Source organism: Gymnoscopelus microlampas (genome assembly GCF_963454915.1).
Source record: "Gymnoscopelus microlampas genome assembly, chromosome: 3".
In the NCBI taxonomy this organism is placed as follows: Eukaryota; Metazoa; Chordata; class Actinopteri; order Myctophiformes; family Myctophidae; genus Gymnoscopelus; species Gymnoscopelus microlampas.
Window position 1 is genome coordinate 30,251,164 of NC_139940.1, and position 23,525 is coordinate 30,274,688.

At 41.4% G+C, this 23,525-nt stretch overlaps 1 protein-coding gene across 1 annotated transcript in view; it reads left to right on the forward strand.

Moving 5' to 3' along the window:
- The first annotated feature begins 1,375 nt into the window (after nt 1-1,375).
- The window catches only part of LOC311042085 (transmembrane protein 65-like), a 35,590-nt gene continuing 13,440 nt past the window's right edge, over nt 1,376-23,525 (forward strand). Inside the window, exons 1-4 of the mRNA XM_084052631.1 lie at nt 1,376-1,606; nt 2,656-2,976; nt 18,692-18,736; nt 21,602-21,669. Of these exons, the coding sequence (XP_083908757.1) occupies nt 2,691-2,976; nt 18,692-18,736; nt 21,602-21,669 (399 nt within the window). The 5' untranslated portion in view covers nt 1,376-1,606; nt 2,656-2,690. The remainder of the gene's footprint in view (nt 1,607-2,655; nt 2,977-18,691; nt 18,737-21,601; nt 21,670-23,525) is intronic.

The following is a 23,525-nucleotide window of genomic DNA, read 5'->3' on the forward strand; positions in this document are numbered from 1 at the left end:
ATACCACTTTCATCCAGAAGATGGCAGCATGTAGGTAGGGCATTTGTTGTGGTGAGTCAGGACCATAGGTCAGGCAGGACGCAGTGCTGTCCCATTTCAGAGGCAGAACTTGTGCCATATGCGCCCTTCGGAGGGTAGCGCAACTAGCGCCCTACCTAGGCACCCTACCTAGTGCACCATACCCACCCACCCTACCTACCCAACTTACCTAGTGCACCCTACCTAGGCACCTAGCCATGGTTCACATCGTCTGTCAAAAGCAGTCATGTTTCCGGGCTACCTAGGCACGTTATATTGAGACGCAGGACTTATCTGTCTGTGGAAACAGGTTTGATCGATGTGATCTCTGTTGCTGCTCATGTAGAAAATAACTTTGTCATGACGTCATGCTAGGGCTGTGCTTTCTCTCATCTTAAAATATCCTAGATGACAGACATAAAGGGAGATACTACACCCAGGCCAGCAGACACACCTCCATGATGTGACTGTACAACACACACATCTCTGATCTCTCACTGAGCAAGCATGTGGGAATACCGGCTAGTACATTGATTAATTTGTCTTGTCTGCGCAATGAGCACCATGATTAACATATGGATTAATAGCTGTTGTATTCTTTTGAGGCAAGTCTTCCAACAGTGACATACTTTCTAGGCAGCATGTAAAGACTAGGCTATGTGTAGCTTCATCCTGGAGCACTCTTCCACTTCTGGTAACCTACAGTAGTCGAAGCATCTGTGTTGTTATTACGTGACGCACGCCGTCGTCGTTACGCAGCTCGAAAGCAACTCTTCCATTGGAAACTATGAGGGGCTGTGCCTGATGACCAGTGTTGCCATGTCCGCTTATTATAAGCCACGTTGGTCTTGTTTTTCTGTAAAGTTGCTTGAAAATATTTACGGGTTGTGTTTTTTTGGCCTTGTTTCTAAAGTGAATTTGCTTATTTTGGGCTTGTTTCCTAATGTTGTTTAAACCAGTGGTGCTCAACCATTTTCATATCGAGGATGGAGGAGGACCCCAAAAATGTAGGCCTATTTTTTGTCTACGGACGGACCCTCATCTGAAAATATTTTGTGCCAGGGAGCGACCCCCTCATACTCATACAAGACTTGAGTTGTTAAAATGTTTATTTTATTTTATTATTATTGTCTTTTTTTTTAAATGGCAGACACAACGCGTCGCATTGCCACCGTTGTGACCTTGTGATAGTAGCGTAGCCTAGTCACTTCTTTTGGGCTTATCTGTCTAGACCTGACCGCTTGTTTTTCTCGCAAAACCTGGCAACGCTGATCAGGATGGAAAGGAAGCCCTCCTCCCATCCTCCCATCAAAAGCTCCGTCCTATCCGACCTAGAGCTTTTACCACAGCCTTATTATTATACTCACGAAAATGTCATTTTTATTAGGCTACATTTAAACACAGCGATTTAGCAGCTAAATACATATTATAGATCATTCGAGAAGCTTCAATCGAAATAGATGACAAAACACAGAGCAGCTGAATAAGGTTGTACTGTACGCGCCGCCAGGCCATCATCATCTGTCTTTCAACGGCTTTTTAACGGGCAGATTGTTGGACGGGACAGCGCTGCATCAACTGAACTGAGGTGCGTCCTATTGCAAGTTAACCGTTAACATTATTGATTGACTGAGATACGCGAGTGTGTTAGGCCTACATGTGTTCTTTGTAGGCTACTAGCAACGGATCAAGACTGTCATAGATGTATTTTTTATCGAGTGTGACTTTTACTTTAGTATCTATTGTAGATATAAAAATGTCGAAATCGATCAAATACCTCTATGACTCTTTATCCAAGGTTAGTATATATCCACTTTAATTGCTCACACGGGCCTGCATTTTGTCCTTAAATGACCCATGCTCATTTTCACTCAAGATGTAGTCAGTGGCTATAACCTATAACTAACGCGATGTGTTATTTTTGCAGCGAGTAGCGCATATGATGTGATGATAAATCATATATAGAAGAAAGTAATACATTTGAATGTCATATCGTGTCATCAGTCATCACATCGTGTTGTGTTTGTAGATTACAGCCTAGTCCCGTTTGGAACCTCACTCTCCACGATAGCTCCGAGATGAGGTTCCGCTGCATAGGGTCCCGGCAGAGGTAGAGTCCGGCAAAAGTCAGTAAATATTACCATTTTCGTAACATCGTATCCTAAAAGTTAAGGTAGTCTGAGACACCTACAGATGTTTGCAAAATAGTCGGAAAGTTACATTTAACCGACGGGGTTGAAACAACTGTTTACATCGCTTATTTAGTCGGCCTGTGCCATGTTTTCCCATTGTAGCCGAATCGGGAGCAGTACTGGCACCTGCCGTCGTAGGGTTCACCCAGGTTAAATGGGAAAACATGGCACAGGCCGACTAAATAAGCGACTTAAACGGTTGTTTCAACCCCGTCGGTTAAGTGTAACTTTCCGACTATTTTGCAAACATACGTAGGTGTCTCAGACTACCTTTACTGTTTGGATACGATGTTGCGAAAAGGGTCATATTCACTGACTTTTGCCGGACTCTACCTCTGCCGGGACCCCATGCAGCGGAACCTCATCTCGGCGCTATCGTGGAGAGTGAGGTTCTGTTCCAAACGGGGCTAAATTACAGCCTTGTCCTCCAAATATTCCCCGATAGATCCTTGGCGCTTCCCTTCCAACCTCTTGTCAGAAATGCTGCCCAGCCTGTGGAGAGCTGTGCGACCCGCTCTGTCGCTCAGAGGAGCGGGTCCTGGGCTGGCTAGAGCGGGCCATCATCACCCCTCCTCACCACCCCCCTGTCTACCGGCGATGTTCGAGCAGAGATGCAGCCTGGCTTCCATACACACCATGAAGGAACCTATGGAGCCGCTCAACTCGCCGCAGGGAGCCAAGGAGTTTATATATAGCCTTCACCCGAAGGAGCGCCACTGCCTGCTGCGGGAGCTACACAAGTTCGAGTCCATAGCCATAGCTCAAGGTAAGCAACGCCGTCGGCAAACGGTTACTACTACAGGATTGATTGATTGATTGATTGATTGATTGATTGAATACTTTATTAGAAGTTTGCAGAAAAAAAGCACATGAATGTACAGTTTAATACAGCCAATAGGAATGAAGAAATCCATTGGCTTGTTTCCATTGGGGTCCTTTGTAGGCTACTCAATTCATAGTGACTACTACTTTAAAGCTGCAGTTATGCACAATATTGACATTTTGGCTAATAATATCCAATAATCAGTGGTGGAAGAAGTACTGACATTTTTTCTTGAGTAAAAGTACAGAAGTGTTCGCATTAAATATACTTAAGTACTAAAAGTAAAAGTACTAATTTTGCAGAATGTCGAATTTTCACAAGTTTCCAAATTTATAAAAATCTTTTGAAAATAGCAGATCTACAAGCTCACACAGACCGCTCATTCAAAAGTAGACTACAATCCACAGTTTTAAGCATTGTAACTTGCAGTCTACCTGGAGGATCCTTCTGGTCTGGTTACCTCTGGTGAATATTAACCTGAATATAATGTGCAGATACAGCCCTGTTATAAATGACTAAGCTTCTCCAGCATAATCAGGTGCATAAATCATCCTGTGACATACCCTTGGCTATTGACACTATCTGTATTGCAGTGTGACAAAGCAGCCTAACTGGCCATAGAATCCTCTGGTCTGAATAGCTAATGAACTGTAGTGCATGGGTGCAGAGCAGACTGTGCAAATACTACTGTAATAATTGGTAGCATTTCGCGCAGACGTTTTGGATGGCAGATGCCCTAATGGGGGTGGCAGTGGCTCAGGGGCTGTCTGGGGGTTCGATCCCCAACTTCTGGCTGCGTGTTGAGGTGCCCTTGAGTAGCACATTACCCCACTGCTGCTAATGGTTTTCCATTCCAAGTTCCTTTATTTTTTGTTTTTCTTGTTATTTTTCTTTAATTAAAATCCAGTATTATCTTGTGTATATTGTATTGCTGTTGCTAGCACAGTCTTGCGGACAACAGTTCTCTGCTTGTGACAAATATAAACCCTCTCTTGATTATTATATATATATATATTTAAAGAAAAACACTATACATAACATGGAATGAAAAGGAACAGACCATAAACAAATAAACAAAAGACACATGGGTGAGATCGAGCCATGACCATCAATAAGAAGGTAGACTAGAGGATGAGCTAGAGCTAGAGTCTGTAAAAGAGGAGGATGCAACATAGCAGCTGGCCTGGGGACCCACATGTTCAAGTCTTATCAAGCAGTGCCAGAAATGGCTTCAACCCTCTTGATTCTTAATTCAGGTTAGTACCTTGGATGGTTACCTCTGCTCTTGGCATGTGGATACTTTATGTACTGCACTGTGTTCCACTTTTGCGGTGTGTGTGTATGGGTGAATATGAAGTACATTGTGAAGCACATTTGAGTGGTTGGAATACCATTATACCACTTAACATTTTGTTAGAGCGTGGGCGGAGAGCAACTGTGGTTTAGGAAGAGAGATGTAAATGAGAAAAATAATGTAGGCATGAGAAAGGGCGCATTCTCCTACACTATTAAGGCAATCGCACAGGTGCTCAGGTACTGGTTGGCTTCCACAGGTATGTGCGCACATGCCTGCACTTAGCTTAACAAAATGGAGCATTTCTGCATTATTTAGGACTTAAGAAGTCACTACAGGTGATACTGCTGAAAGTTTAGATAACATAAGAGTTAAAGTAGAGGATGCGTGAGATGTATTAGAAAGAACCGTAAGAGAAAGTGTAACAGCATTTCTTAAGGGAAAATTGAGACACAGACAGACAGAGATCAGGGTGAGCAACTGGTTGGCAATTCGCAGCTTTTGTTAAAAGTAAGAATGGGTATGTATATTGAACTGAGAGTAACAGTGAGACAGAGAAGAGGAATAAACAATAATAGAAGAAATGTCTTAACCTGTGTGTGTGTGTGTGTGTGTGTGTGTGTGTGTGTGTGTGTGTGTGTGTGTGTGTGTGTGTGTGTGTGTGTGTGTGTGTGTGTGTGTGTGTGTGTGTGTGTGTGTGTGTGTGTGTGTGTGTGTGTCACGCACAGATTACTGAAACCATGGCCCACATCCTCAATGGTTGTCATGCGTACAGAGGGCTTTACATTTGTAGACATAATATAATCATGGATCTGATTGCAGACAGTATCATTTCCACATTCAGGTCACCTGCACCAGTGCTGTATAAGCACTCCACTGTGAAGCCGAGTATGTTCAATCTGTGTAGGGATGTCTCAATGTTCTCTGATATTGCAGCAAACACCCCCGATATTGCTGTTGTTGATGAGAACAGCAGAGAGGTTCTCATTCTAGAGGTTGGCTGTACGTTTGACCACAGCCTAGAAGAAGCCTTTACAACTAAGGTGTTGAAGTATCGACTGCTAGAGCAGACCATGTCGCAACTGGGCTACAAGTTTTTATATTTGGCAGCCTGGGCCATGTTCATAAGCTCGTTGTTAGAGGCCTTCAGATGGCTGGTCTCTCAAAGAGAAGAGCCAAACAGCTAGCAAAATATTGCTCAGTGTCAGCTATCATTGGCAGTCGCGCTATTTGGAGACGGCGCTGCTATCTGTACCCTTAAGCTGTATACTGCCTGTTTGGTCCTACGTGTGTGTATAACTGTAACTGTGACTGCCTTTGTCGGCACGTATGTAACGGAGTAACCCACAATGTCAAATTGCACTACCAGTATTTTTGTCCTTTAGATCTTGTATTTATGTGGACATAAATAAATGTGTGTGTGTGTGTGTGTGTGTGTGTGTGTGTGTGTGTGTGTGTGTGTGTGTGTGTGTGTGTGTGTGTGTGTGTGTGTGTGTGTGTGTGTGTGTGTGTGTGTGTGTGTGTGTGTGTGTGTGTGTGTGTCAGTCAACGAGGGGGATTTTGTTATTTAAAATGTTCTCCTTTTCCCCCCCAAAAAATAGTCAATATAACAGATCTACAAGCTGATGCTTATGAGCTTGTATATCTGCTATTTTTGAGAAAGCCCTACTGTAGGATATTGGGAAGGAAACTGTCTAGGCCCTAGGCAGTAGACTTGGACTTCAATGCCGCTTTAGGCACATTACTCTCAAGCTGTAGTCCAGGCACCGCTGCCAGGGATTTTGTGTTTTATTGGCCTCACTGACAAAATAAATGACATATTAGTTGCAACCGATTGTTTTAGCATACATGTACAGTATGTGCTTAATGTAGTTTATGAGTGTTTCCTTCACGATGAAAATATTTCTGAATATTACAGCAGACCAACAGTCAATGTTGGTGTGCTAGACAACGTCAATGTCTAGTGGTGCTCTGAATTGCATCAATTAGATTATGATTGTGGTCAATGTTGATGTGTGCAACTGGGCAGTCATAAGTCTTACTAAGAGTCTATGCTGATTACCCAAAATGTAATCAGGGAAGGCTACTTATGCCCCATGCTTGAGATGGTACTAATGCCACTTTTATTGACTGGACCACAGCAGACATTCTGTACCATTCTCCAAGCTGCACTCTGTCTGTACAATGAAACACTAAACTAAGATTCTACTGAATGGCAATGAGAAATATGATGGTGAATATGGTGGCAGTTACGTTAATGAGAACAGCGGCAATGATCATGATAATAAAAGAGGAAGAAGATGATGATAGCAACTAGAAAATATTGTTCCTGTAAAGAAACACTGTGGCCCGCTTTAAAGCCAAAAAAATGTAGTTATAAAAAGTGCAAATTCAGTTTGACTCTGCATCTGTCTTTGCGTTGTGTGTGGGTGCAGACTTGCCTCCGGTAAATCAGATTGGGAGCGCCTGGTGGAGTGGCAGTGGAGTATATGGGGTGTGTGTGAGTGGGGGTGTGTGGTTACTGTAGGTTTTGTATTAATAATAAATTCTGCAAAGTAACAAGTAACTAAAGCTGTGAAATGCTGTCATTGTAGTGGAGTAGAAGTAACAAAAATGGAAAGGAAAGTAAAAGGACCTCAAAATTAAACTGTGCATGCTAAGCACTTGCATAGTACTTGAGTAAATATACTTAGTTACTTTGCAGCACCACTGCCTGACAGCCAATGACTGACAGCTGCACTGATTGCTAGACTGTGTAGGTGCATGGGTTTATATTAATGGTGTTAACTAAAAATGTATACATCACACAGCTTAGATCTTTGGATTAAATCGGAGAGCAGACCCGTGCGCACTTGGTGATGTAAAATAAATATCTGTAGTGTACAAAATGTGGCCACAGTGACTTTACGAAAACACGGGGCATTTCTCCTCTGTCCTTCTCTCTCCCCACTAACAAAACCCCACTAGTGGGCTCGCCCACAATGATGAAGATTAAGGCAGTTTTACATATTGGCTAATGGCTACATGGTGCTGATAGTCTGTGTTCCATGTACTCTAAATCATGCTTAGTAGGTTTGTGTCTTCCTACTACCAAATAATGTGGCTGTTGACAAGCCCAGATGAATACTATTGTTGATCACATTCCTGTGGTTGTTTCTCCACCAACATTACCTCCTATCCAGTCCAGTTCCCGATTTTTCTCTTCAGGAATCCGTTTGTGTCCCCAGCACCCACAAGCAAATTAAGTTGTCTGTACAAACAATCACAGAAAGTACACTTGATTGACCTGGATGAACCTATCCTAACCTCATGTTCTCTTCTCTCGCCCCTTCATTTCTCCTCTCTTCCTCTTTGTTGCCCTCCTCTCCTCTCTCCTGGTTTTACCCACATATTTTGTAATTGTCAGAGAAATTATCTCTTCATAAAAGATGACCTGTCACGATGAGTCATTTTCAAGACATTACATGCACAACAATCCTGATACAATATCATTATTATCCTGCCAGCAGCACCAGATTGCTCAATTACAATGCTGTGCACTGTTCGTTCTATTCAAATATCTTGTGCTGTCATCATGGTTGTACAAACAGCCCCAAATCCCACATGTTGTTGTTGTTTAAATGAGGTACATCACTTTGCCATATTACCCAAAGATTGATTGTACATCAGAGTAGCTAGCTTCTTGCCATCAGGGGCCAGAAAAGTATGGCTAAATAAATTGTGCATTCAAGTCATATCATGTTCACTGTATTCACATGAAGAATGCTCACAACCTCAGCATCAGCTTTCAGATCCTACCCTTAGGTAGGAGATACAGGTATGCTGCCCCTTTATTCAAGAAGAAAAGTGCAGTGCCGGTTTCATCCCCTCTTCCATTAGGCTCCTTAATAAACATAACCTCCCCAGAACCCATTATGCCTGGATGAACTGAACTTGTGCTTAACACCCATGAACACACACACATGCACATTCTCATAGTGTGCAGAATACATTGCTTTTCTCTGAAAACCTTTTGGGAAAAAATGTTTTTTTGATAGATTATAGTTACCTCCAGTTTTTGCTGTTTTTAACTGTGGTGTATTTATTTATTGTCTTGTCTGTACTGACCCGAGCAAATGAATTTCCCTTTTGGATAATAAAGGATATCTAATATAATAGCTTCTTTTCTTATAAAGATCACTCTTGATACAACATCAACAAGAGCATGAAGAGCTTCTGAGCAGCTTTTACTTTGGTGGTATTTACGACGATAATTTTTAACGCATGATACGTTGTGCTTTCTGTTCCCCACCTTGTAAATGGGAATTAATGAAGATGAAGCAGCAAAAAAATCACTATGGGCATTATAAAATCTTTTGAACATAATTACTTGACTCTGCTTATTGCAAAGAGTCAGGAGGAGTTGGCCCAAAGTACTTTAGTGCTTTAAAAAAAAGCTGATTATTGCACATTAGAAAATGTGTTGCGAGCAAGATGACCAAATGCACTGACATGACTACTGTGTGCAGACAGAGGACAGCCATTAATGGCCTTTTACCAGCAGTACTGTGTGCAAGGGGCCTGCCTGGCTGGGGCTTGCCTTGCTGAGACATTCACCTTCAGAGCTCCTGTTACTGTACTTGCCAGTTGATTGGCTGATTTACTGTTAGGCTTGTCCGCTGGCTGTCCTGTTGGCTGACTCACTGACTGACTAGCTCAATGACCTATTGATAGTCATATGAAGACCCTTCTTCAGTCTTCCCACAGGGGGCATAAAGTCACCTGGAAATTGATGTCAACTTAACTGGTTCACTGACTGATTGGTTGCCTGATTTGCTTTCACCTTCATTTTCATTCAAGATCGTCCCTACTTGAATCCTATTTTACTGTACTGCAGGCTGGTCGGTTTGTCTAGCTCACATTGATTGCCTAGCTCTGACTGGAAAACTGTTTGACTGCAGTTAACCACATAAACACTGGCATCCCTATTCTCAGGGCGAACATTCAGGCACAGAGATTTGTAGTAGAGGGAAGAAAGGAGCGGACCAAGTACAGAGCCCTGTTGGACCCCGGTCATTAACCACTTGGGTTTCAAGTGGTTAATGTGCTGACTGACACATATAGCATCTGTGTCAGGGAGCTGTGGTGAACTGTGTTGCCCTGTGCTTCCTTAGTCCTCCCATTGTAAACAGTAGAATCCTCATTGTTAGGCAGGGAATGTGTTCTTTTGAGCAATAGTTATACTGTATGGACATAACATTTATTGTCCTTATATGCGGTCTGCAAGTATCTTTATGCGTTACCTTGTGTTGACTTTGATCCAAGTCCAATTATACAGTACAGTCCCCTTTCCTGTGGTTGAATCATCTATAATGTTCAAAGGGTGTGAGTAAGATGAGATGAGAGGAAGGTTGTACTTTATGGACATGAATCAGAGACAGGAGATCAGGTTTTCGACTGTGAGAGATGAAAAGAGAGGGAAGATAGTGTGGCAGAGTTGGGTAGACATTCTTTATGACCTTCTATGCTCATCATGAAGCTGGACACACAGATGCATGTTCTCTGTTAGATCTACACAGTCTAGAAATTAGACTTGATGTTCCTACTTCTCTGGTCTGCTCCCCTGGTTTCACCTCCAACAACTGAAATGTACTTCACATGTGAAATTGATAAGGAATTAAACCTCTCACCTGAATTCACCCTTTCAGGCTGTTTCAGAGAAAGATCTGTGTTCACAAGTACAGTATGTGGGGCAAACATTGTGTGAATGGATTACATTCTGCTGACTCATACTATACTGTAGTGCTAATAATGTCCAGACAGTGCTGCATAATGATCTCTATGAAGATATTATCACACTGAATCATTTCACAACACACAATTACAGTATTAAGACATTCACATTTTAGTTTTTCTTAAAGCACAGTTGATGAAAACGGTAACAAAAAAAAGCTAAACAGATAGACCTTTAATATTTCCAGTTCAATACATTGTAGGCCTAAAAACCCACATGACAGCCTCGGTCACGTGAACGATATACATGATCCCTGCTGAATCCGTCCTTGGTGTATGCCTCAGCCTCATGTCCCCAGAGTGAGCTGTAACCTTGCTGCACATTAATGCATAGGTGCTGAAATGACAATCCCAGTGTGATACAGGGTACTTTGAACACTTTGCAGCTTGCAGTCTCATGACGATGAAGCAGCACTTAAACCCCCAGAAAATGCTGTGTAGTATAAAAAGTGGACATAAGCACTAAGGCCTCTAGATTGTTCAGTTCTAGCTGTCACACACGGACACTTGTCTGTGTGTGACATTGGGGGGAAAAAGGTTTCCCGCCAAAATTAGTGTGTGTATGCAGTTCTTTTTTCTTACAATAAAAAAACAGCAAAAATAGGTGATTGACTTCTTTCTCGTTGCCAGTAGACTAGTAGCATATGCCTTTCTGTGCCCGAAAAGGGCGAAAATTAACCTAGTGTGCTGTGTTTGCACCGCTAAATAGCCTACCCGTAACTACTGCAAAGTCATTTGACACGGGAATTAATGCTGATTTTCCCACTAAAGACAAAAACCATTGGGAGTTAGAGGGGTTCTTTTGTCCAGTGGGGAAAAGGATTAACTTGCAGTTTGCCAGGCTGGCGATTTGACTGGCTGTTTGGTTGGCTGCCAATGGCTGACTTGTCTAACTAACTACAGAGATGGCATCTGAATCTTGTGACTTGTGCCTTCGCAATAATACATGGTGCTCTGCATCTTTAGTGAATTTGTTTTGTCTGTAGCCTGAAAAGTTTGAAACAAGTATGTTTTGCAAAAATGTCTGGCTAAACGGGTTAGTCAGTTAATGTTTTAAATATATTATGTTTTACACAGCCCTCTCTAATTTTGGAAAAAAGTGGGAGTTTTCATTTTCTCTTCATAACAACACGTACACTATAGCTTTCTCTGCTTTCCCTGTGCGTTGTGCTTATTATGTTCCTTTTAAGTTTCCTTTTGGTTGGGTGCCTGCTGTGTGAAATCCAAAAACCATTAGGCCTATTCATCTTTTCTCACTGCCTCCAATTATTTGCTGTTCTATAGGGACGTATCTCACGGATATGTGTTTATTATTAGTTTGTTTGTTTGTTAGCTTGCGACCTTGCGTTTCTACTTTGTTACAGCTCCCAGCATTTCTGGCTAATTAGGAATAGATGGGTATGCTCCTAGGTTGCTATCTATCTTATACAGTAGGCTACTGTTAGTAAACCCTCCAACACACAATACAGTGTTGAAATTCTACATTGATCTGCAGTTTTCTGCACCATCGCTCTACATTATGTAAATATTGAATTTTACAGCAACCGAATCATTTCTCATTTCTTTAATTTCTCAGAATGGACCTTATATGTCACTTATTCTTTCAAGCCACATGGACACTTTATCATATAAATAACATGGCAACTATTACAAGTAATGACATCCGTAATGGCAAGTTTCTCATTAGGATGTCTAAATTGGTTACATTGAAGCATATAGTGTTAAAATGAGTATATCCTCTACTGTACGTGAACAGTATCCATCAGAGAGTGGTTTCAGAAGAGAGACTGGCTCATTTCTCGTTTTTATTTCATATTGGCATGGGCAGGTTTGTCTTTAACATTGCTCCCTTGTCTGTGCAGTGGCGGTTTTCTTGAAAGAGTTGTTATGAGCAGTTGTTAAGTTCCAATATTTTGACTGCCCCCAGTTTATAGGCATGAATTAGTTGTATCTGTTGAGGATATCACTGAGTAAACTTTCGTTTACAGGTATTTTAACAACTCATCTCTGGGTTTATTTGATGCCAAGTTTAGAAGCTTCTTCTACTTATCTATGAAATCTAAGTAAGGTGTTTTTGTCTGTTCTCCTTCTTGTGAATTGGAGGGAAGTCTCCAATTCACCTGCCATCTTTTCAACCCACATATCCAGAAAGTGGACCTTCTTTAAATTATATTATTTTGTGAACTTAAAATGATGATCTTTCTCGTTTAACAATGTAGCATAAGTATGTCCGTATCTCATCAACACTGGCTTCCATCAGGCAACAAACATCATGTACTTTATAGGTGTTAAAAACGTCCTTACCTCAAAGAATGGCCAAGTATGTTTAAAGGCAGCAGGCTGAAATAACCTTTTTTACTTCAATACATGGAGACATTTCAATTATTATTATTATGAACAAGGATATTTTCATGGCCATAAACAGAATCTCAATGGCTTGATCAAGCAACCTTTTGGGCTGCCTCAGTTAATTAAATATCTGCATTAAGGAACATCATTGCTGTCACCAGCCTGGTGTATGTAGGGAGGACATTTCTTAGAGAAGCTGTTCAATTGACCTCAGTCACACCTCATTACGGTGTGACTCTGCAGGAGACTAGCTGTCTATAAGTTTGCGTGTGCGTGATGTGTGTGTGCGTGCGTGTGTAATCTCGCGAACCACTGGGCCGATCAGGGGCAATTTTCTTGTGCACACCGGTGCCAGTGTAGTCAACAGGTCTCTTATCTTGCCCATTTAGGTCATAGATGATTGATGTCACAGGCTGGCCACATGAAGTTTGAGATCCACACTGGAGCCATGTCGTTCACATGTGGATGAATCATATAGATCCCAAGATCCTCATGATTTAAAATGTATTTTACTATGCTTTCTTTGTTGACTAATTTCTCATTTGAGGCATAAATGAATAAGTGCCTGCTGAAGAATCTACCTCATTATTGTCAGTCCTGTAATGAGCGCCTCTTGCTAACCCAGCCCTGTATTCAATGTGTGGGTGTGGGTGTTGTTTCCTGTTGTTCCAATGCCATAAATCATCAGAGAATATTGTGGAAATGTCCTTGGCTAGTTAAATGGCTGGAGCCTTTCTATCGGTGTGGTTCCACTGGACCAGAGTGATCTCAGATGCAGACAAACACATACTGTACATTTAGTCCAGGGGCCAACACTGATATTTTCACAAATTGGTACCACCTAAGGTGACCGTAAAGTTTTTGTATTTTTGTCTTCCTACATGTCTCTAGTTTATATTTTGGTATGATAACCCTTCCAATCTTGTAGCTTAATGGCAGTTATCACTACCTACCGGCTAATGTATCCGGTAGGAGACACAAAGTAGAATCTTTGTGTCTCCTACCCCGGGCATCAAATTATTGCGACAAAAAACAAAATATTTCCATGTATTCAAGGCTTCATGGGGTGTGCAATTGATAGAAAATAAATATTTTTTTGGGTGAACTCCTCCTTTAAGTTTTTCAGGGGGACTCTCTACCCATTCAGCTATGACCACCCTAGACCGAAGGAGGGTCAACTTTTACAAGCTTATGGAAAGCAGTCTTTTTTAAGCAAACACCAAAAATCTGAGAAGTTATCAATTGCACACCCCATGAAGCCTTGAATACATGGATATATTTTGTTTTTTGTCGCAATAATTTGATGCCCGGGGTAGGAGACACAAAGATTCTACTTTGTGTCTCCTACCGGATACATTAGCCGGTAGGTAGTGATAACTGCCATTAAGCTACAAGATTGGAAGGGTTATCATACCAAAATATAAACTAGAGACATGTAGGAAGACAAAAATACAAAAACTTTACGGTCACCTTAGGTGGTACCAAAATATGGCTTGGCCCCTGGACTAATTCTACAACAGGCGTCTTCAACATTTTACAGACGAAGGACCCCTTAGCTGACAGAGATACAAAGCAGGGACCCCCACTATATATATTGTATAAAATATTGTTGCATTATGCATCTTGCATATTAAACTTTTGTGTTTTTTGAGAAAGCCTTGCATCAAACTTGAGAGGATTACAAAATTAGCTCATCATATTTAGTTGATTGTCTCATCATGTCTGTTGGCAGAGGTGTCAAGACAATGCACAGCATATAAATAATTGAAGTCCCTCTCCAGACTGTGTCAATCGTGGGTGGCAGCTGGTAGGACACGAGGAGACTGCGGGGAAAATAGCATTTATACGACACTAGAGTTTCGGGGGGCTACGCCCCCCTCAACCCCAGCCGCGCACGGGGCCCAGCGTGGCCGTGTGTATATTGGGGGACCCAAATCGCCGGTGGAGATTTTTTTTTGAAAAAGGAAAACATTTGAAGAAATAATATTTGTTATGTTTCAGGGGGTCCACAGGGGGTCCGCGGACCCCCTGATGGTCCACTGACCCCCTGTGGAGTGTTGGGACGCGCGGGGACACCCCTGGAACATTTTTTTTTTTTTTCATGAAGGTGGTTGCTTGTTTCTGGCGCTGGCTGTGCAAACCTGGCAACCCAGCGCATGCTGCCGCACAAACGTGGCAACCCAGCGCATGCTGCCGCACGTTACACCAGAAATGGTGCCTGGAGAAAATGGTGACCAAAAAAAAAGTTTGGAAAAAAAGGGAAAAACCCCCGCAGCGGCTGCGTGCTGTTGTGGTGATGAGGTCGTGCGCACGGTAAACGGTACGAAGCTGCCTCCCCTTCCGTTTTGTCCGACATTTGGTGAGTAGAATTAATTATGTTGCGCGGTGGAAAAGCTGTAGTGAGCAGTGAGATGTCCCCTACGCGAGGCGTAAATTCAGCGCGGCCGGCGTGGCGAGTCAGTTGGCGACATGTGGTCTGGCGGTGCGTTGTTTAGTCGATAACAGAGCTGTGGGGTGTGGACACCGAGGGTGCGGAAGTTGGTCGCCATTTATATAGTTAGATACGGTTCAAGTTTTCATATTTGTGGCACCCCCTATGGATAGAAGATAAAGCGCTTTCTGAGGTGTGCTATATAGAAGCACCTCAACATAAGATTCCAATTTGGGGTTGATTGGATGTTGTTCTTGATATATAGCATATATATTTGTAAGAAATTGGTCCAGCCCAATAATTGATGAAGACAGTTGGTAAGGATGCACAAAGCTGAGCAAAATGAAATTTGAATATTCTACTGGTGAAGATTTTTGTACAGTTTGTCTGTGTGTACAGTATGTTATAACACTTAATTTGCAATCAGCCTGTAAAATTCTCATGATTAATTGTATCACATTCAGAACTGAGAGGGCTCGACTGAGCACAGCTGTGTGTGACTGTGTGAGAGAGAAGCCAGCAGCCTTGTCTACACTAAAGTATAAATGTAATAAATGTACTGTATCAGTCGGCAGTGTGAACAAATAAATCAATTACCATTTACTGTACAGTAATATTAGCTTATATTTAGTTTTTTGGTTGTAACTGAGTCATTCATTTAAAGAAAAGAAAATAAGTATTGTAAAAACAAACTAAGAAAAAAATATATAATTGAATATGACATATGAAAATTGAATTTGGAGACTGCTACAAATATTGGGAAATTTGAATAGATTGTGTGCATCAGGCAAGCAGTATGGAATACCCTCTAATCCTGAACTCTCAGAAGACACCATGCAGTTCAGGGGGCTTTTGGGACCCCATGCAATAACGGCAGATCAATGCTGGGGGCAACCCCATTAAATGCTTCTATGAGTATGACACGAGGAGACTGCGGGGAAAATAGCATTTATACGTCATACGGTTCAAGTTTTTTCAACAACCTCTTTCTCTTCGCAGATGAGTAAGGCTGGGATCGGGCTACCCTCTTTACTTTACCAGTTCCGCTCCCTGCTGAACAGACGCTCAACCAACCTGTAGGTTAAGAGTTGCTAGCGCAATGACAGAGAGCTTCCCGCCAGCGAACACGGCCAATTGTGTTTGTTGGTTGGTGGGCACATTGTGCAGGAACTTTCCCCCTGACACAGCTGTAACTAATGTGTCTGATTAGTAGCCTAACCGATCCAGGGGCAGCTAATCAGGTGTACTCTAGTTTTATGAGTCTGGGACCAGTGCCACAGCAGCTCTGAAAAGGACTTGCTTTATCACCAGTCAGGCTTACGGCTTATTCTCAAGGGCCTGTCAGGCAAAGTGTATGCTTCTATGCTTTGGCTGAGTCGGCTCTATCAATCTAGTGTACGGCGCTGATTTTAGATTCCCTCACATGGTTGCCATGGTGAATAAAACAAAAACTTAATTTTAAAACTTCTAAGATGGGCTTACATCAAATTGAGATTCTCATTATTTTATATTCCAGGCGTTAGTCTGGAGAATACATATTTACACTGAAATAAACTTTACTGATGTGCCTATTGATTACAGCTAATTAGTAATTACATGTGAGCTAGTCCTTTGCCAATGTGCGCAGACATTGAGTATCTCTAATCTATACTTCTTCACTCTACTGTCCCTCTAGGTCGCACAGTTGTATTGATTTGTAGACTTTAAAACAATCTATAGGCAAATGTAACATAATTATGATAAATGACCGACTGACCAGTACTTTGTTGTAAACATTCTGAATAGACCGTGCTCATGTTTTTCTTTTTCATTTCGGGGGGCGGGATATTTGATGACTGTTATACTTATTTATTTGCTGTACTTATAAATACATTTTCTTCAAACTGTATAATGCCGCATTATCAGTACAGTACAATTGTCAATAGAAATTGTCATCTATGACAAGAGCCAAGAAATGTTCCAAAAAATAGAAATATTCCAAAGCAGCATAACACACACTGAGGCTGATGTGCAGTATAGCTGACTGATAGTCCAATACTAGATAGTTCATTCCAGAGCCAGAGACATGTTATTCCATAGGGGCTCACCTGTTATCTGATTGTTATTGCTTTAAGGGGTGTAATATGTAAGATGGCGGCCAGGGATAGTACTGTACAGCAGTACATTCTGTAATATTAACATTGTTACTGACCACCACTGCAGTAAGTCAGAAGCCAGGGCCACTGATACATTATGTATGCATTGGACACAGCAGTTCCTCTTTCCATTAACTTGTACAAGACGTAAAAGTTGTGGTTTGCAAACTATCCAGGTCTTGACTTCAATTTAAAGGTCTTGACTTCAATTTAAATGGCATTGGTACAGTATTTCATGAACAACCATGTACATCTTTTATATTAAACTGAACTTTTGTAATATGATTATCATTAGTTTCCCAGGGAGCAAATAAAGCACATGGAGGAGAGGGGGGGGCGCTATCAGCAATATCTTTGCTGTCGTGCTGATGAAAGGGCCCTTATTGAGGTGAATTGTCTTCCATTGTGTCAGCATTATGAGAGCCACAGCCCTGGGCTGAGCTGGTAATGTGACCCAGTATGGTAGTTTCTGAAAGACAAGAGAGGAGGGGGAAGGGAGCTGGAGGAAAGGGAACGTAGAAGTAATTAGGGGAGGTGAAGAGTTGAAGGGATGGAAGAAGAGTGTGTGTGTGTGTGTGTGTGTGTGTGTGTGTGTGTGTGTGTGTGTGTGTGTGTGTGTGTGTGTGTGTGTGTGTGTGTGTGTGTGTGTGTGTGTGTGTGTGTGTGTGTGTGTGTGTGTGTGTGTGTGTGTGTGTGTGTGTGTGTGTGTGTGTGTGGGGTTAACGATAGATCGACCTTTGCCATTTTAAAGGCCTTCCCCAATCAGTAAGTGGAACCAATTTCACACTGCCCTAGAGTGAAATCAAAATATTGCTTTTTCCACATAATGTGTTGTGGAACCTTGGAAATCACGACTTGATGATGGTAACTGGCAAATGGTTTGATTTTTTTAATAGCACTTTCTGTAGTCCTTTAGTAATCAAATGCTCTTTATAGTGTACTTCCCATTCTCCCATTTACACTCTGTTACACATTACGCGTGCTACAATGTGGTGTTCACAGGTTTTCTTCACCGTGGTTTCTCTTTTGACATGACATTCACCAGTTAATTAAAATACATACTTGAAGATAACTTAATGCTAAATCTGCTGGGGATGGTACAGTATATAATGGGCCCTATTTTCACCGGTGCATTACCCATAATCCCTAAACTTCTTTGCCATTTTTTCCTTTTTTTCCCCAAATAGTTCAAATAGCCAATCTACAAACTCACAACGTGTCGATGTAGATCGAATAGTTGAACTATTTGAAAATGGCAAAAATGGCAAATAAGTTTAGGGATAATGGGTAAGGCACCGGCGAAAATAGGGCCCAATGTGTCTTTCTGTCTGTATCACTCTGTCTTACACTGTCGTTCTCTCTCTCTGTTTCACGTACACTCGCACATGCTGATCATATTTCGTAGCTTCGACAGTGCTCCTGTAGGATCTGATTGACAGTTTGTGACATAATGTCTTTTCTGTCTTACTCACAGGAGCAGGGAGGAAAGGAAAGGTTGGCTGCTCCTTCCTCTCTCCTACTCAAGTCTGTTTTCTCTCCATGTCTCTCTAACCTATTTTTCTGTCTTGAATGATTTGTTTTGCCATTTCACAGCTGGCTGACATTTACACTCCCACCATAGAGAGCAGACATAATTTGTTTATAATCAGACTAATTCTCTCTCCTTCTCCCTTCCAGGTACACTGGAAGTTGAACCACCAACCAAAGGACAGTTAAGATATGGTAAGACTGCTTTTATTCAGTATTTTGTTTTTGTTTTGTTTTTGTAAAGCGTCTTTGAGGAGGCCGATGTAGAAAAGTGCTATATGTATTATTGTTATTATTATGCCGATGCCCATTGGGAACAATGCCTATTGGGAAATTGGTTAAACAGTTGACTGTATCACAAAATTCTCAACCCTTACCACAGATGCAAATATTGTCCATGAATTTGCAGCTCTGCGTTCATGAACAAGGACACTACGTTACACAGACAGAAAGACTTTTGTTTGTAGTGTTCAACCCTCTCCGTAAGAGAGTGGAGAGAAGAATAAACTCAGTGTGATGGTGTCCCCATGGTTCTATATTTGTGCTCTGCCCAGCAGCTCATATGCCCATGTGATGATTTGCAGGGAAAAGACTGTCATACCTAAGTATATTTTTATACTATAACAGTGATAGTAACATCAACAGGATATATACTGTACATTGTGCTGTTGCATGTTGGGTTGATCACACTATACAGGATCAGTGTTTCCCCTATATGCATTAAGCAGTGGCGGGCCGCAACCCCTTAAATCCGACCGCCACAGTATGATTATTTCTGTAAAAAAAAAGAAGAAAAAAATCATATCAATTATATCAATGCTCAAATGCATTGATATAATGCTCAAATGCTCTCAGGCAGTATATTTTCCTAAATCTGGAGACAATTCATATGTAAACTATACAGATTATTGCTGTGCACATGTACTATATAAGATATAAGACTTTGTGTTTGATCATAAATATGCATTTTGAGAACCCAACACCCCCCCCTCCCAAAAAATTTTTTGCATATAGTACAGTTCCTAGTGCCACTATTTTTTGTTAAAAGAAATTGTGTGGTTAGTTTTTTCTTAGCTCTTTTATCTCTTCTCCATGCTGCTGAGTATACGTTTTTCAGAGCCTAGAACCCTGGGCTTTGAGACACCTCAAGCGTTTGCCAGTCCGTATCATCTCGAACATACTGTTTTCGGGGAGTTGCTTGTCTTCCGTGATCCTTTTAGCCCTCCTTAGGCGTCTGCTGTCATATATATCCAACAATTGTGTAAGGGGGCTCCCTGTGGTACGCTCAGTCGAACGCACCACCTCCGAACGACTCGCAGGTCCCGAGAGTGGCTCTCCATACCAGTGATGCCCCCTTCCACTAAGGGGGTAGGGGTGTGTAAGCACCACTACCCACCAGGGCAACACGTCCTATGACCTCTGCTTGCCAGTGCTGCACTGAAGGCCTCAAGGGAAAGATAATCGGAGACCTTGCAGGAGATTTTTACAGTAAACTAAAAGACAAAGTGAAGCCAATTATTGCCTTCTCTATAAGCACCGACATGGCTCATGATGCTCATTATTGTCAACATTTATTTGATCTTTTTTTTCTTTTTTTCACTGGATTTGTGGAGCTGGTGCTGTTATGTTCGTGTTCGAAATGGTACATTTTATTACAGCCATTGGACTCAACCATCAGCAATTTCACATTATTTTGTCCAAAACTAATATTTGACATGGCTTACCCTGCCTGAAGTCTGCTGGTTGAGCGGAGCGGCTCTGCTCAGACATTACTTTGCAATTAGGCTACGTATGTAAATTGGACTATTCATGAATAACGATGTGACAGACTCACTGATAAAGGGTACAGTTGGTAAATCTAGATACACTTGGGAAGTCGTGGGATATTGCACGCAGTGTTCCCCCAGCACTTTGAAGAATGCCTGTGGCCACCTTGACTGAGAAAATATGAATTTCATAACAAGTTGGATATGATGATTAACTGCTACTTACTGTACTGTACAGTATGAGCTCAAAAAGCCAAAAGAAGAAGTGGGAAGCGTGAATTGAACAGAGCAGCAATGGCTACACATTCAATCACAAAACATGCGTTTTGTAATAAGATTTTTTATTTATTTATTAAATAATTTCCACTAACACAATGTTATTAATCATTAATTAGCTCACCTGAATTTGTTCTTTTCCCCAGGGGCCCTTGAGGGGGTTCCAGGGCAGTGGGTCCTTAGCTTACAACTAAGAGTTTAATCAGTTGTGATCTTCATTTTTGTTCGTTTTTAGCCGCATGCTGAAAGCTGGCGGCTCTACAGACAGCACTAGTCCTAGTCCGACACCCAAGTGACACCCAAGTGTCATTGGCTGTCCTGGCTGTCCTTCACACTTCCTGCCAATTGGGAGACGGTCCTTTGCAGCACCCGCCTCTCCTCCTTTGACACCTATTTGTCATTGGCTGTCCTAGAGCTCCTTCACACTTCCCCCCGTTTAAGCCATTGGGAGACGGCCCTTTGCAGCAGAGAGAGAGAGAGGGAGAGAGCCTCAGGCAGGAGGGTTAGCCTAAATGCTAGCGTGCTTCATTAGACCTAGTTTGGCTATTAAGTTATTATTTGGCCATGTTCACACTGACTTCAATCTTAGCTATTGTTGGGAAGACCCGTGTGGTGTCACAAAATGTTGCCACCACTTATATAAAAAACATTACAGCGTTTAGCGTCGCAGATTCTGTGACGCTAATGTTGCCAGGTTTGGCGAGAGAAACAAGCAATCCAAAAAACAAGTAATCAGGTCTATGAAAAGATTGGGGCAAAAAAAGCCTGCCGCAAGCGGCTTTATTATGACTTTGGTCATTTCTTGTTTACAGATTTTTTAAAACATTTTCTTGCACAAAATATTTTCAGATGTGGGTCCGTGGCAAAATAAAATACATATTAATTTGCGGATCCATGACAAGAAAAAGTTTGAGAACCACTGTATTTTGTTCTGAGGCTTACATAAGTTCAAACAGAATCTGCAAACTCTCCAGTCTGTGTTTGTTGGCTGAGTGTTTTTTCATTTGCTCTGTTACAGTTCTACTCCACAACGCAATCCCTTTTGTTGGATTCGGATTCTTGGACAATGCCATCATGATTGTTGCAGTAAGTCTCTCTCTAAACTGTTCTTCAGTGATTTTCTAAATATTTGTGCCAAGTCAAAATTTCAAGGCACACCTGTATTCATAGCAATAATTGTCGATCTACAAGCCCACAACGTGTCGCATCGTGACGTGCTGTGAGCTGCTATTTTGACTATTTTAGAACATTTTAATAAAAAAAACAATTGAATGCATTGGCCTCCATATTGGGAAATTAATGTGCACCAAGTACTGATGTAGTACATACAAATGTATTATCATTTTTTAATAGGTATATATGTTGTAATAATAATTTGTGGTTGTCACAAAATACCAAAGTACACCTGGACTTATCTCACAGTACACCAGTTTGCTTCAGCAAACTGGGAACCACTGTTGTGGTGTATTGTGGTTCTTTGCAAAAGTGATGGGTCGCACTCAGAATGACAAGAGTGAGTTAACTTTTGTAATATTTCTTCTCCATGTCTTTACAATGAAGGACAAACGTTTTGGCTATCCAGCCTTCGTCGGTGTCGTGTGTGTGTGTATTTGTGGTTGAACCCTGCCACTGCCATGGGATTTGGATAAAAGTACCCCTTAAAGTCATACTGTGTAACTTTTTCAATTAAACAAAAGGTATTTTTGATGTAAGCTGTCACTTGTAAGCTATTTTTTACAATAACCATTCCAAATAAATGTGTTTTAAACACGATTTTAGTCATTAGTCACAGTCTGGCCAAAAACGACAGAGCCATCAGAAATATGCCGCAAATGTATTTATTTATGTAATTTAAAGTTTATACGTAACATTTCTGAGGACGTTGTTGTTGCATTCCAAAATAATGTAGGTGGTAGGGCCCTATAGCATTCGTTTTGGAGCTGTATTGTACGTCTGCGTTTTTGTTTCAAACTGAACAGACAACAAAGATACCAGAAGTGTCGCCAAAAAGACTACTCATGTTACACAGTGGGAATTTGAAATGAAAATGTGAAATTTAAATTAGATTCATTTACACTCAGTATCTTTCGCTCATTATCTTCAATCTCTTTATTTCCGTCTCACAAAGTCGTCTCCGTTTCTCTCAATGTGTGAGACTGTAGCCCATCTCTTTCTTTTACTCCTCATATTTCCCTTAATCTGCCTCTCTCTGTGGCATAATAATAACAGTGTTATTGCAATGCACTTCTCAAGTCTCTCCAAGAAACCATTACAGAGCAAAACAACAATCTGTTGAAAATGCCAAACAATGAATATTGAAAGAGACGGCAGAGCTTTGAAAATGAATACTTGTGCTGTCAAATTTAATTCAAAGCCTGCATACCCAGTGGAGTTCCTTTACCAGGAGGTTGATAAATCATTTTGAGCCATGTACTGTACCGAGAAGAGGAGAAGGGATAAAATAGTGGAGGAAATATAAAAGAATAGCAGGCAAGTGAAATAATAAAGTATAATAATAAAGTGTAATAAAAATGAAAGACATGACATTTGGTTAAAACCTATTTGGGTAAGTATACGCTAAGTGCACATTAGGACCAAGTTATGCTATATTTAGATCATCAACAGCTAATGTTTCTTTCTTAAAAATGGTCTCTTAACCGGTTTCCACACAGTTCAACTGCAGACATGATACTGTAGATAGGGCCTTCTTGTAGATTGGCTAGATCGAAGTGTGTGCAAAGTGTAGGCATAAGGAGTAAGGCAGGTGTTGCTCCACTTTCTGTGAATGCAAAAGCCTATAGCTCATGTAAGCACTGAATGTTTGTTTAATTTGTACACTGTCGTATGACAAAGTATAACTGAGGCTTTATATTGGAAGGAAATCTCCCAGCAGTATGTGGTGTGGTTCTTCTACAGTAAGGTGTGTGTGTGTGTGTGTGTGT